This window comes from Trachurus japonicus, chromosome 24 (assembly GCF_045865225.1).
Source record: "Trachurus japonicus isolate A0001 chromosome 24, Traja_1.0".
NCBI lineage: Eukaryota > Metazoa > Chordata > Actinopteri > Carangiformes > Carangidae > Trachurus > Trachurus japonicus.
Genome location: NC_140930.1, coordinates 24,336,788 through 24,349,200, shown reverse-complemented (window position 1 = coordinate 24,349,200; position 12,413 = coordinate 24,336,788). Strand labels below are relative to the sequence as shown.

The 12,413-nt window shown below is 41.9% G+C and overlaps 1 protein-coding gene across 1 annotated transcript; it reads right to left on the bottom strand.

Moving 5' to 3' along the window:
- Positions 1 to 100: 100 nt before the first annotated feature.
- On the bottom strand, positions 101 to 9,829 carry LOC146962028 (protein sel-1 homolog 1-like). Its single transcript, XM_085771510.1, has 21 exons — positions 9,289 to 9,829; positions 9,089 to 9,126; positions 8,351 to 8,543; positions 6,971 to 7,138; positions 6,516 to 6,621; positions 5,442 to 5,604; positions 5,257 to 5,310; positions 5,076 to 5,135; positions 4,907 to 4,988; positions 4,630 to 4,784; positions 4,133 to 4,189; positions 3,988 to 4,056; positions 3,532 to 3,609; positions 3,317 to 3,379; positions 2,989 to 3,076; positions 2,702 to 2,850; positions 2,309 to 2,474; positions 1,997 to 2,071; positions 1,702 to 1,874; positions 1,281 to 1,409; positions 101 to 1,159 (listed from the first exon to the last, which is right to left on the bottom strand). The coding sequence occupies exons 1-21, from the start codon at positions 9,374 to 9,376 to the stop codon at positions 869 to 871; spliced, it is 2,445 nt and encodes an 814-aa protein (XP_085627636.1). The 5' UTR covers positions 9,377 to 9,829; the 3' UTR covers positions 101 to 868.
- Positions 9,830 to 12,413: the final 2,584 nt, after the last annotated feature.

Here is a 12,413-nt window from a genome sequence, read left to right as displayed (position 1 = left end):
AACAGGATCTGCATCAGGGATTTGGGTGACAGCTGAGTTTCTGCAGCTTCTCGCTCTGTATATCTGTCACGTTGAAAACATGAAACACCAACCTGTGTGCTTAAAATTAAATAATTTATCAAACAAGCATCCAGACCAGCTTTTCTATGGATCATCACTTGACATATTTCTTGTTCTTATTCTGATGACATAACATGGCTTTAGTACATTTTTAGCACTGTCACTAACGCTGAATGAACAAAAAGTCTTCCTCTGTGAAACGCGGGTACCCAAAGGTACTGACCTGACGACATGTCAGTTAAACAAACGATGAACAATGAATGCAAAACTGCAATGCAGAAATGAATGCAAAACTTGTCCACTCACTGGGTGTATGAAAAAAGTCTGCAAAACATGCAAAAACATGACTTCTAGACCGAACTAGACCGGGGCTAGCAAACAAAATCATTTTAGTTCACATTTTCCTGATTTTTTTTTTTTTCTAAATACTGAAGCACTTCAACAGAGTGTAATGACCTCAAAAAAAGGAGAGTGAGAAGAAACTAATGCACATATCAGATTCCAACTAGATTGACCAAAATGTCTTTGATCTCCACGGTGAGGACACGGTGCTCGTGGCAGTATCCTGAGTCACAGACGAACAAGTCCCAGGTCTGTGTTATTCCTCTGCAGCACTGTCTTACTCTAAGGACCAGCAGATTTTAAATGGAGACAGGGAGTCGTGAGACTGAGCAGTTCAGCAGCCGTCTTAGTCATTTTTTATGTGGAGAGGAGCAGGCAGAGTGGGGGCAGCCCCCGCCCCCCCTCCCTGCGCTGGGCTGGCACAGCATCTGTCTGTCTATCGGTGCCCTCGCTCCGTCTGGCTTCCTCACTGCTGCTCCTCTTCCTCCTGGGCCGCCTCCTGGCCTTGTGTGTCTCCCTGATCCTGGGTCTCGTCCTGGGCTTCGTCCTGGGCTTGGGGCTGTTCTTGAGGAGGTCTGGGAGGGGGCGCTTGGGTGGGGGCGGGGGCCGGCGGACGTGGTGGCACTATGATTTGGTGTTGGCGCTGTCGATAGGCGATGACTGTGCCTAAGAGCAGGGCGATGACGGTCATAAGGTAGAGGTCCCACTCTGGGCCCAGAAGCTGATCCAGGTCCACCTGAGAAACCAGCTCCTTCAACTGAGAGGAGGAGGAAAGAAGGACACATCTGATTAATCTGAGAAGCTTTTCATTGGCCTGTCTTTATATCACAGCCAAATACACACAGATCCAACTTGAGAATTTAGGAGGAGGTACTTACATTAAGATCCTGCATGTACTGAAGCGTGTAAACCAGACCCAGCTTGCACAGGGCCAGGAAAACTGGGACCTGGGCGTCAGGACTGGCCTCAGCAGCCATGTCGTAGAAACGCTTGGCTAAATGGATATCCTGCAGAGAACAGATTCAGAATTATCTAATTATCAGTCTGAGCACTGTTGAATGTGAGATCTACATCAACGGTAACACTTTATAACAACTACACACTATTAAGCATTAATAAATACTGAATTCTTCATTTATAACACACAAATATAAACTATAAACTAATGAGTATTCATGTGTTATAAATGATTAATTCAGTATTTAATGCCTAACTAATGCTTAATAGTGTGTACTTAATACAAAGTGTTACCACGTTAGCTACAGAAACGCCATATTGAGAGTCACCAGTGAAAATCACCTGTTTGATGCCCAGGCCTTTCTCGTGCATGTAGCCCAGGTTGAACATGGCCTGGGCGCTGTGCTGCTGCTCTGATGCCAGTCTGTAGTGGATGACGGCCGTCTCATAGTCCACGTCTGTCCCGTAGCCATAGAAGTGATAGTCGCCCAGTTTGATCCTGGCCACAGTGTAACCTGGGAAAGGCAACAACAACCACGCATCAGCCTTCTTCACACTGGGAGTGTGGCCAAGTTCAACAAGTTTTCTTTATGTTTGGATGTAAAAAGGATGAGGGACAGAGTGTGTGTGGACTCACCTTGTGCTGCCGCTCTGGTCCAGTGGAGCAAAGCGCGAGGGTACGTCTCATTCTCAGTGAAGATCTTTGCCCCTTCTGTTTGATACAACCCAGACGAGGACAGAGAACACACATTCAGACTTATAAAAATCTCAAAACACATGTATATAAGATATCATATAATAGGGAACTAGACACACATACAGGTATTTGTCAAACACAGCATCAGAGAGTTCAGTAAGAGTGATGCCAAGGCTATGACTGTAAACTTCAACCTTTTATCTACACACTTTCTTTCCTTCCTGTCCTGAAGCTAAAGTGGTGGTCTCTTACTCTGGTCCAGGACGAAGGCCACGTTGCTCTGGGCCACCTCGTAGCCCTGCTCGGCCAGCAGCAGGTACTGCACCAGCGCAGCATCCGTCTCTCCCTCCTTAAAGCTGCCGTAGGCCGTCATCAGACGCTCCGACCAGCGGCCGCGCTCACACACATTCTTGAAAAGCTGCAGCAAAGATGGAGGCACGAGGTGTCACATACCAAACTGTTCCTTTTTACGCCTGTGGGTGTTTCTAAGGTTTGTGACTTGTAAATTGTAGCACTTTGCAACAGTACAAGGGTGTAAACAATGCACAACGGAAAAGACTGTTCATCTCTGCAACACTGGAAGCATGTGGGTTTGGCTGGAGGAATCTCAGCAGAGAACATGACACGGAGAAGAAGTTGGCTCACCTCCACAGCAGTGTGGCAGGAACGCATCACACCAGTGCCAGTGGCGTGCATCTGGGCCAAGTTGTAGAAGGCCAGGATGTGTCCGGACTGTGAAGCCAAGTTGAAGAACTTGAGAGCCTGTTTATAATCACGCTTCACACCAATGCCATCTGGGGAACGAGAGAAAGAGAAGAATGAAAACTGTGAATCTAATGGAACAGATAACAAGTATTAGAGTTGGTGAGTAAAAGACAATTCAAATTTTCAGATCTACGTGCACACATACACACTGAGTCCTCAACACTCACTGTAATACATGGTTCCCAGCTGGAGCTGTCCGTCAACCCAGCCCTGCTCCGCTGCCTTCTGGAAGTATTTCAGTGCCAGCTCATAGTTCTGAAGACACAAACACACGACTTTCAAACGGCTGCTCTCAGTTCAGCATCAGCGACATCAAGCAAAATCCTCACACACTGACTGAACTACTTAGATCTACATTTGGACCTGTGTCTATTCTCAGTGTGAAGAACTGTATGTCAGCTGAGCAAAAGGAAACAAACTGAAAACTATCATGAGTCATAATGGGTTTCTTATGCAAACGTCTAAATGACTGCAACACATCAAAAGGTTCCTTACCACGGTGACACCTCGTCCATACAGATAGGCCATCCCCAGGCCGCTCTGTCCAACTGGATTACCCTGAGTGAAGAAAAGGAGAGCGTCAAAGCAAATACTGATGGTGAGTGACAGCTGAATGACACCTGTCACCTGAGAGGGAGGAGTGTGTGTGCAGTAACAGACACCAATTGCTTTCGAAGACATTATTCTACACTCTACAGCCTCATTCTCACCAGGTCTGAAGCCTTCTTGAAGTACTGCAGCGCTGTCTCGTTGTTCTGAGGGAGAAACTCGCTGCCCTCCGAGTACATCTGAGGAACACAAGGAGTCACAGCCATGAAAAACTTGATGTAACGCCTAAAATACAAGTGCACTGTGCCACCCACGGGTAAAACAGCAATGCCAAAACACTGACTTTATTTATTTTGGACTGAATTCAGTCCGTCCTGCTGCTCTCCAACTATCTGACTGATTCTCCCGAGTTCTCGCAGAGTAAAAGCTACATATTCATAATGTTTGCAAACACAGCAGTGAAGCAGACATGCACAAAGAAAACTAAGCCCATAAAAAACCTATATGAATATTATGAGAAAGAAGTAAAGCAGAACAGTAAAGAGACAAAAAAGAGCAGAGTATTCAGTAAATCTGTAGAATTAACAGACAAATACACTCAGTCTCATCTCACCCACCTTGCCGAGGAAAGCCATGGCGTGTGTGTTGCCTGCATTTGCAGCCTGGGTGAAGTAGTCGTACGCCCTCTGTTGGAGAGTGAGACATTTAATGATGCAGAAGCAACCTTGAGTATCATTTAAGGTGTTTGGAATAAAATATTACCTGATGATTTTGTTCAACTCCACGTCCTCCATGCAGGTGAAGCTGACCCAGTCCCACCTGAAATAGGAAAACAGTTAACGTTGCTGTACTATAAACAGAAAGAAAAAGAATGGCCTTTTAGATTGTCCAGTTTACAACCAAAACAATTAGTATTAATACTGTCAATACTACAAAATGATACAAATGTAATAAATTATAAATTATACAGATGGCAGTCAATAAAAAATTATAGAAATATTTTAATTCTGACATTATGCAGTAAGCACAGACATATGTGAACTGTCACTGAAAGTTGCAGGATGAGGTCAATTTGACCAGGAAAGCGTTTGCCACCTCTGAGCTGTGATCCTGAGTCTGACTCACTGATAAGTTCTACTCAATTGTAGAATGATATTAATATAAAATTCCCTCTGCTAGAAAGTGGCCCAATCTTTTAATATCCAGGTATAAGTATATGTTAACTAAGAAAATGAAGCTGATTCTTGTATTGGACTAACCTGAGCCTGTACGTCTCCTTTCTCAGCTAGAAACTGGTAGTACTGGATCAGGTCCTCCTCCAACATCCCGCTGGTAGAACCCGGGTTCTCCACTTCATCCAGAAGCCTGATCCTCTGCACAGCTGAGCCGCCTGTCAGAGACACATCACTGGCCACTGGTAGTGATGATGACAGAGAGCAGAGAGGAGACTTTTGATGATGCCACATGTGTAAAAGAAACTGAATATTACACCAGAACGTTACATTATAAAGGTCATCAAATGCAGCAAAATCTTACCCTGATTTGCCACGAGCCTGTAGTGGGTCAGCGCTGACTCACAGCTCTGGGGAACACCAACACCTCCCCAGTATCTGTATCCCTAGTAAGACAAAAGGAAAACACATTATTTAACGGCTTATAAATAGATTGATTCTCTAATCGATTCTCTGGAGACCAGTGGACTCACCAGAATCATGTGAGCTACCAAGTTTCCCCCGAGGGCACTGAAGGTGTAGTAAACCAAGGCCTGAAAAACAGAGGGTTAGAAAAAGAGTCAGAGGTCTTCACTCAAAGTGCCACTAAGCAAATTTAATCTCCAAAGGAGAAAGAAATTGTAAGATACGAGGTCAAACAAAATGAAAAGACACCTTAGCCTGACTGGAGTTGACTCCAAGTCCTGCTGCATACAGAAAGCCAAGAGCCTGGAAAAACAAAGCATAATCTCATCTGTTTGACTATTTGAACACAATCAGTGTTTCTGATGAGATGTCACACGTCAAAATGCAACTCGACATTTTGCATAATTAAAATGTAAAGATAAATGGGAATGTACCATCTGAGCTTTGGGTGAGCCTTCTATAGCGAGCCTCTCAAACATTTCCTTGGCCTTGGTGACGTTCTGGTTCATGTAATCTCCAAACAGCATGGCGTAGGCCACCTTCTCCATGGCCTTCTGGTGACCCCTCTCTGCTACTTTGAGCAGTTTTTCATATAATCTGAAATAGCGGTTGGATAAGCAGATGTGGCTCAGGTGAAGTGGGAGTGAAGAAGAATGTGTACATAACAAACAGTGCTGTGACATTTAAAGCAAATAAGGATGTGCTGGCCAAAGTCACATGGTAATAAAGCACATGATACAGCAGATATAGCCATCCCAAACCTGCATTTACAATCAGGTTGGATAGTGTCTGTTAGGAAAACAACAAGCTTCAGGCTAAGTGTTCATATACCAAAGGTTTAGTTACCAGGTCTCAAAATGAATAAATACCAAGAAATCTCACATTCAAAAGGATAATTAAATCTGCTTTTATAACCTTGTATAACCTTGTATATATATAATATGTATAGCATATAATATAATATAGGATATCTATATATTCTGTGTTGTATCTGTTCATATGAGGTGTAACATTGTAAGTGAGGTTGTAAATAGGATGTTGGCTTCTATTTGTAATGGTAATGTCAAGTTTCGCTCTGGGTTTTAGTGTTTCCTTCCCTTGACTAGGGACTGCAGATGGAAATGACGTAGTCTGATCTCAAGATGAATGTATTTTGTACATCCTCCCTCACATAAATTGAATTTGTTTATGAGCTCAATGCTTTTGCAGCAGTTGTGATGTTTGAAATAGAGCAAAGATCTGTCTTTGTAAGTGGTTTTCTCCATCTCACTGTCTCATCATCACTTTGATCCTGTCCCTCGGAGATGAAATGGTAAATTATTATAATTATATAAATTATTATAATCAAGTCTGGGAAAGAGCTGGGTAACAAGCATTTGCAGATCAAGACTAATTTCATACTGATTTTTTTCCCATTCTTGTCATAACACCAGTGTTCCAGCGGAAGTCTAAGTGCTTCATGCAGAAGTTTTCAAACCCAGGGAATAAATCAGAGGGAAGAAACTCACTCTTTCTTCTGCGTCTTTCTTGTGGTGGCATTGAGCATGCGCAGGGTGGTCTGATACTGCTCCTCAGCCTCCTCCGCCTGCAGCCTCTGCTGTGCCTGCTCCTCCGCTAATGGATGGAGAGCAGAAGCCAATAAGAATATACAGATGAAATAAAGGCTTTTAAAACTTTGGCAGCCGAGGGGCCTATACCAATTTTGAAAATGAAACCATGATGTGCTCTCATCTTGTTTCCATAATGAGTTTCAGTAGCTGCTTAGTGGAGCTTTTTTAAGGGGTTTTATTTGGCTCGGCAAATAATTACAATGCGTCTACATTTGTTATCTTTGTGTGATAAATAAGCCATTAATGATTAAATATCCAGCAAACCATTTCAGCAAATATACCACTGCAGCTGAATGACGGCATTCTGATTTAAAAAATGTCACGAAAGTCAAGACCTTAAACTGAAGACTTACTCTCACAGAAACCCCACTTTTTCTCCTTGTCATAGTCATAAGTTGTAGCACACCACAGCCGTCCATCCCCCCGTCCATCAGTAGTACAGTCTGAGTACTCCCTCCCCTGGAAGAGGAAAGGGAAGATGCAGGGCTCCCCATGGGCTGTGCCTCCATTCACCACAGGAACTGCACAATACAATTGTGGACCAGACAAAAAATTAGCAATGTACAAACAAATCCCTGACTGTAATAAAATAATGTATAAAAATGTGTAACCATCTCCACTAGGATCTCTTATTCTGCTATAAAACAACAAGCATGGATTTAAACCTTTTAACTTAATTCAATTCTAATGCATTTCTATAAACCTTCATCTTCATATCAAGCCCAATATTACACTTGTAAAAGAAGCCTGTAGGAGAACAGTTAACAATCCCCAAGTAAAATGATGCAACTGACTGCAAGAGGAGCCACAGGTGCAAAGCGCTGTTAATTTCTCATGGGGTTTAACCGTTTAGACAATCTGGCGTTACCCTGAAACCACACATGCTTTCGTGCACTGTCAGCAACAATAAAAACGGGTCAACATGCCAAAATTCAACAAAACTTAGATAGAAAGGAAAAACAAAAGATGTGACTTGGATGAGGTGAAATTAAGTGGTTAAGGAGTCAGTAACAATAGCCAGACACTTCCATGTTAGAAGTTTACAGTGGAGGTCCCTGATATACATCACTATAATCTAGGAAGAACGCTTGACACACTGGGGAGACAGTAAAGGTGGTAAGGTTCAGGAACTAGTACAGAGCTAAAAAAAAATATATATATATATTTACATTAAAATGAAACTATTTACATTAAAATATCAAAACAACCATCAGATCAGCTGGTAATTTCATAACTCATAGCCTCATCATGCACAGTGGTTTACCAAACCCTTGTAAAGCCTCGAGGCCTCACAGTGTCGAATGAAACTGTATCATGTGATCTGTGGTCACAGAATAAGAAGTGATATCATGACCCCAGAAAATTTCCTAGAGAAAAGACTCAAGGTGATTTCACTCCTCTATCAATTCCCAGCCCTTCATTTGACTGGTACAAAAACACAGTGTGAGGCTGTGAACACTGACAGGAGATGGACCTGTTTACAGTCTTTCTCACACACACTTTTAGAGCAAGGCTTCCACATAATAAAACTGATCATGGCCAGAGAGAGTCCATGTTCAGTCCTTAAAACTGGGTGGCAAAAAAAAACCCAACTCAATTTAAAACATGCAATAAAAATACATTATTAGGTATTGTGTGTGCATGCTCAAAGTTAATGGGCAACATAATTCTTATACCCATCTACGGTACTGGTTATAGTTAAAAGAGTTGAGTTAAAATATTTCTGTCTTTACCCTCTTTAGGTTTGTCCTCAATGGGAGGAGGCTGCTCTGGCAGCTCTTCCTTCATCTCTCCCTCCAGTCCTTCTCCAGGTAACTGCTTCTCCTCTTCCGGCTGAGAAACTTCATGGCCAGAGGTCACAGAAGCACCAGCTGCAATGACTGACGCCAGATGGACGTCTTCTTCATCCTCTGGGTCATGATAAGACTGCAAAGATACACAAGGGGTTATTGTAAAAAAAAAGGAGCAGCTGAAACAGTAGGATCACACTGCATATGATTTTCACAAGCTGAATACTGAACACAGGCAGAATAGGAGCTATGGATTACTGATAGATTATTTGTATGAAATGTTTGTGTTTGACATTGAAAGACACTGTTATATGCTCAGTCTAAACTGTTGTATTTATTTAACAAAATTTTTGATCATCTGTAGGCCTACCTGTTTAACAGTCAATATGGACTACAAACACTGTCCATACACTTTTTGGGTGTAGACAACATTGTCAGTTCATTGTCATTTTTCCATTATCTTGGATACATTTAAATAAATCCATAATACCAACATATCATAATATTAAAAGATCATAAACCTGTGTAATAACAAGGCAGGTGCAACCTATAAAATACACTGGGGGTAAATCAATCCAGCCGTTTGTATGGAAGTGTGTTTTGTTTTGTATCTAAATGTATAACTCCTAAACGGTCCTCAGGGTGTAACATGAGAACTTATACCATTCAGCTCTGTCGTACCTTTAGCTCTGGCCCGTCGTTCCCGTGTTGCTCTTCGTCTGTAAAGGATCAACATTGCAGCAGTGAGTAGAGACAGTGTTATCTCCGGGATAGACCGAGCTCAACTCAGACAGCTGCTAGCAGCAGTAAGTTAACTGAAACGTAACGGTATGGTAACTTCTGTCTACGCAGGTATAATAATACAGAAATGAGCTGCTTACCACATGTTATTCCTTTGACGAGGACTATCGCCAGGACGGTCAAAACATAAACCGTTCTCGTCGTCTTTAAACACCTCTTGAAGCCCATTGCTGTTGTTGACAAGCTAACAGTCTGCTAGCTGTACCTGCTGCTGTTTCTACTACCACACATCCAGCTATACGTCAGTCACACTGTGAGCAGTAGCATTAATATTATCAACACACACACCAGTCCCAACGGAAATGAATCCCGTAACGTACAGACACCACCTTGGTTAATGTTAGCTGCTGTCAAACAAGCTAACAAATTCCAATGCAAAGCTAAGCTAGCAGTGTGGTAACTGGCTGAAAAGACGTCTGGCTACGAGGCTAAAGTCACACAAAGACCAAGCAGATATCAGCAGGTGACCTCGCTGCTCCGTCTTAACATGAACCACCGAGCACGTATTCACAACAAATGCAGCAATAAGCTTCAGCGTTTTGTTTGTATTAACCAAATACTACTACTTAGCTTTCCATGTTAAGCCCCAACTACTGATCGGCACTTCCTATTCTCGATATTCGACCAATCAAAACGCGTGTCGTATGACAGCAGTGTTGCCAGGTGGGAAATGTAGGATTATCGTACCAGAGACATAAAATTATCGTATTTTGAGGGAAATTATCGTACACCCGTCATAATCAAAATAACAAGTCTATTGATGCGCTATATAGTCACTCGAGTGTTGAATAGCATCTAACAGGCACTCACGGCTTTGCCTTGGTACGGAATGGATTCATCAGCAGCCCCACAGTTGCGTTAGGCTAACGTGTCCCCCATAAACAATGACGGGTGGGAACTAATGAGCCAAATCATGAGGCCTGGAGGCCACCCACTGTTAGGAAATAGACATAGCACCAGGTTTAAAAGGGAAATAGTATTCATGATAACTGACAAGAAAATAAAGATCTGGTTTCACATATTGAAATTTTATTTTCAGAGAAACAACATTGTCTCTGTCCTCAAAATGACAACAATTCATAAAATAAACAAAAACTGCACAATGAAAACTTAAAAGTGCCTGCACCAGGTTCTAACTTAAAATAAAGTGCAGTTCTATGTGATTTTTTGTTTTATGTTCTGTTCTGAACATAGTAAGGCAGCTAACATATGTTGACATGTTGCAGGAATGTCAAAGACTGTATTTCTCTTTGCTATGCTGCTTAAAACTCAAATAAAGATATTGTGGAAAAAATAAATAAAATAAAGTGCATATATAACCTGGCTATATAATAACCTGGAAAAGAGGTAACCAAGATAACAAATTAATAGTAAAAAAAAAAGAAACAACACTCCAAGGGGTACATGTTTTTTTTCCTGAGTTGTCTGTCCAGTCTGTGTCAGTCTCCGTCTTTGGCAGTTTTCTGAATGAAATGAAGAAGAGCGAGAGGAGACTATTGTTTAGATTAATTACATATTCATCATGTGCATGAAACAGTTTAGGCCATCAGCTAGGCTAATTAAATAATTAATTATGCTTACCTTAAAGGTCAATCTCCAGCTCTGAGTCACTGTCCGAGTCTGCTGCATCCTGCTGGGTGGGGGCAGTCCTTTTCCTGTATAGATTTGATGTTGTCATGGACCGCAGCATTGTGGTTGTTGGCTTAAAACTGGCACATCCACCTGCCATCTTCACACACTCTGATGTGTGCATGAGCCCATTAAGGGTGCCTGTGATAAGTCGGTTTCGTGGTTTTGTTTTGATTAGATTTACCTTTGAAAATACACGTTCACAGGATGCATTTGAATGAGGAACCACTAGTGCATCAAGGGCAAACTCTCCAAGTTCCCTGAACACCCTTCTTGCCCCAAAGTCCTCCAAAGTGGAGAGATGGTGCCAGAACTCATCCACAGTCATTGTTTTAGTGTCTTCATTAAGGCTCACGAGAGGCAATCTCCTCCACTGGTCATCGATGGCTTGGAGACGGTCAGCATCTGTTGAGTCAATCAGACGTGGCAATAGTCTCATGAGTGGAAACAGAGAGGGATACTCAGCTCGTGCTCTTGCATCGGTCGCTGTGGCAGGGGACAGGCATGCAATGTGGACCAAGAGGGCATCATCAAAGTCAAAGCGTTTCTTAATTTCTCCACAGGCAACCCGGAGAAATTTTTGACAGCGCATATAGAAATCTGTCAGGGTGGCTGGTGTGAATTTGGACTGCTGGACTTTCTGCATCACTTTTACACCCAGGTACATTGTGTTGAGTGGTAAAAACTTTGAGTCATCATTGAAACTGATCTGACTCAGGGCTGTGTGTAAAACATAGTCTCGTTGCATGAAGACAGTAGCCAATAGGCGAGGCCGAAGGAAGCGTCAGCGAATCAGGTGCGTACACAGTTATGTTTCTAGTTGACGGGCTTGTCCACGACACCAGACACGTTATAAAGATAGTCATGTCAGCCACATATGGCTGATTTGTTTGCATATTATTGTTGACAGTCAGTACTTTTTATTGGCAGTCCCAAAAACTAATACATTTATAACATGAGAATTACACAAACCCTTCATGCATTACTGTCAATTAGTTTTTTCTATAACAGCAAAGTTTCATTTAAAACCTAATGTGTAGGTTGAATTATTTCCACAGCTTCATGACCTGATTTAGTCAGTAAATAAATACATTTATAAAACACACAGCATTCTAATCAGTCACTTGACGTTATGGCAGATATAGCAGGTGCCATATATTGGTCTCTGTTTTGTTTTAGAGACTTATGCCAATATAAAGAATTTAATCCTGGAATTTTGCTTGTGTGATTACCATTACTACATTCAAGGCAAACTTTGTGAAGTTATTACCTGCATAGTGCATAGAGTTTGTAGAACTGTATAGATTAGCCTAATAATGAGTCCATAAGGGAAACTTTGGTGTCTGTGGAAGCTATAAACACTTAGGGTGCATCCAGTGTTGCACTTATTGCGGACTTCTTGCCATAAACGTGAGGAACTAACATTTTAACTTCAGATTTTTATATGTATTAGTCCTTGAATACAGTCAAAATGTTCGACTAGTCGAAAAAGTTGTGAGTTTAAAAGTGGAATTTATGTCTACCAAGTGAGATATTAGCTGTGCAAATTTTAGAATTATTATGCTGTAAAAAATAT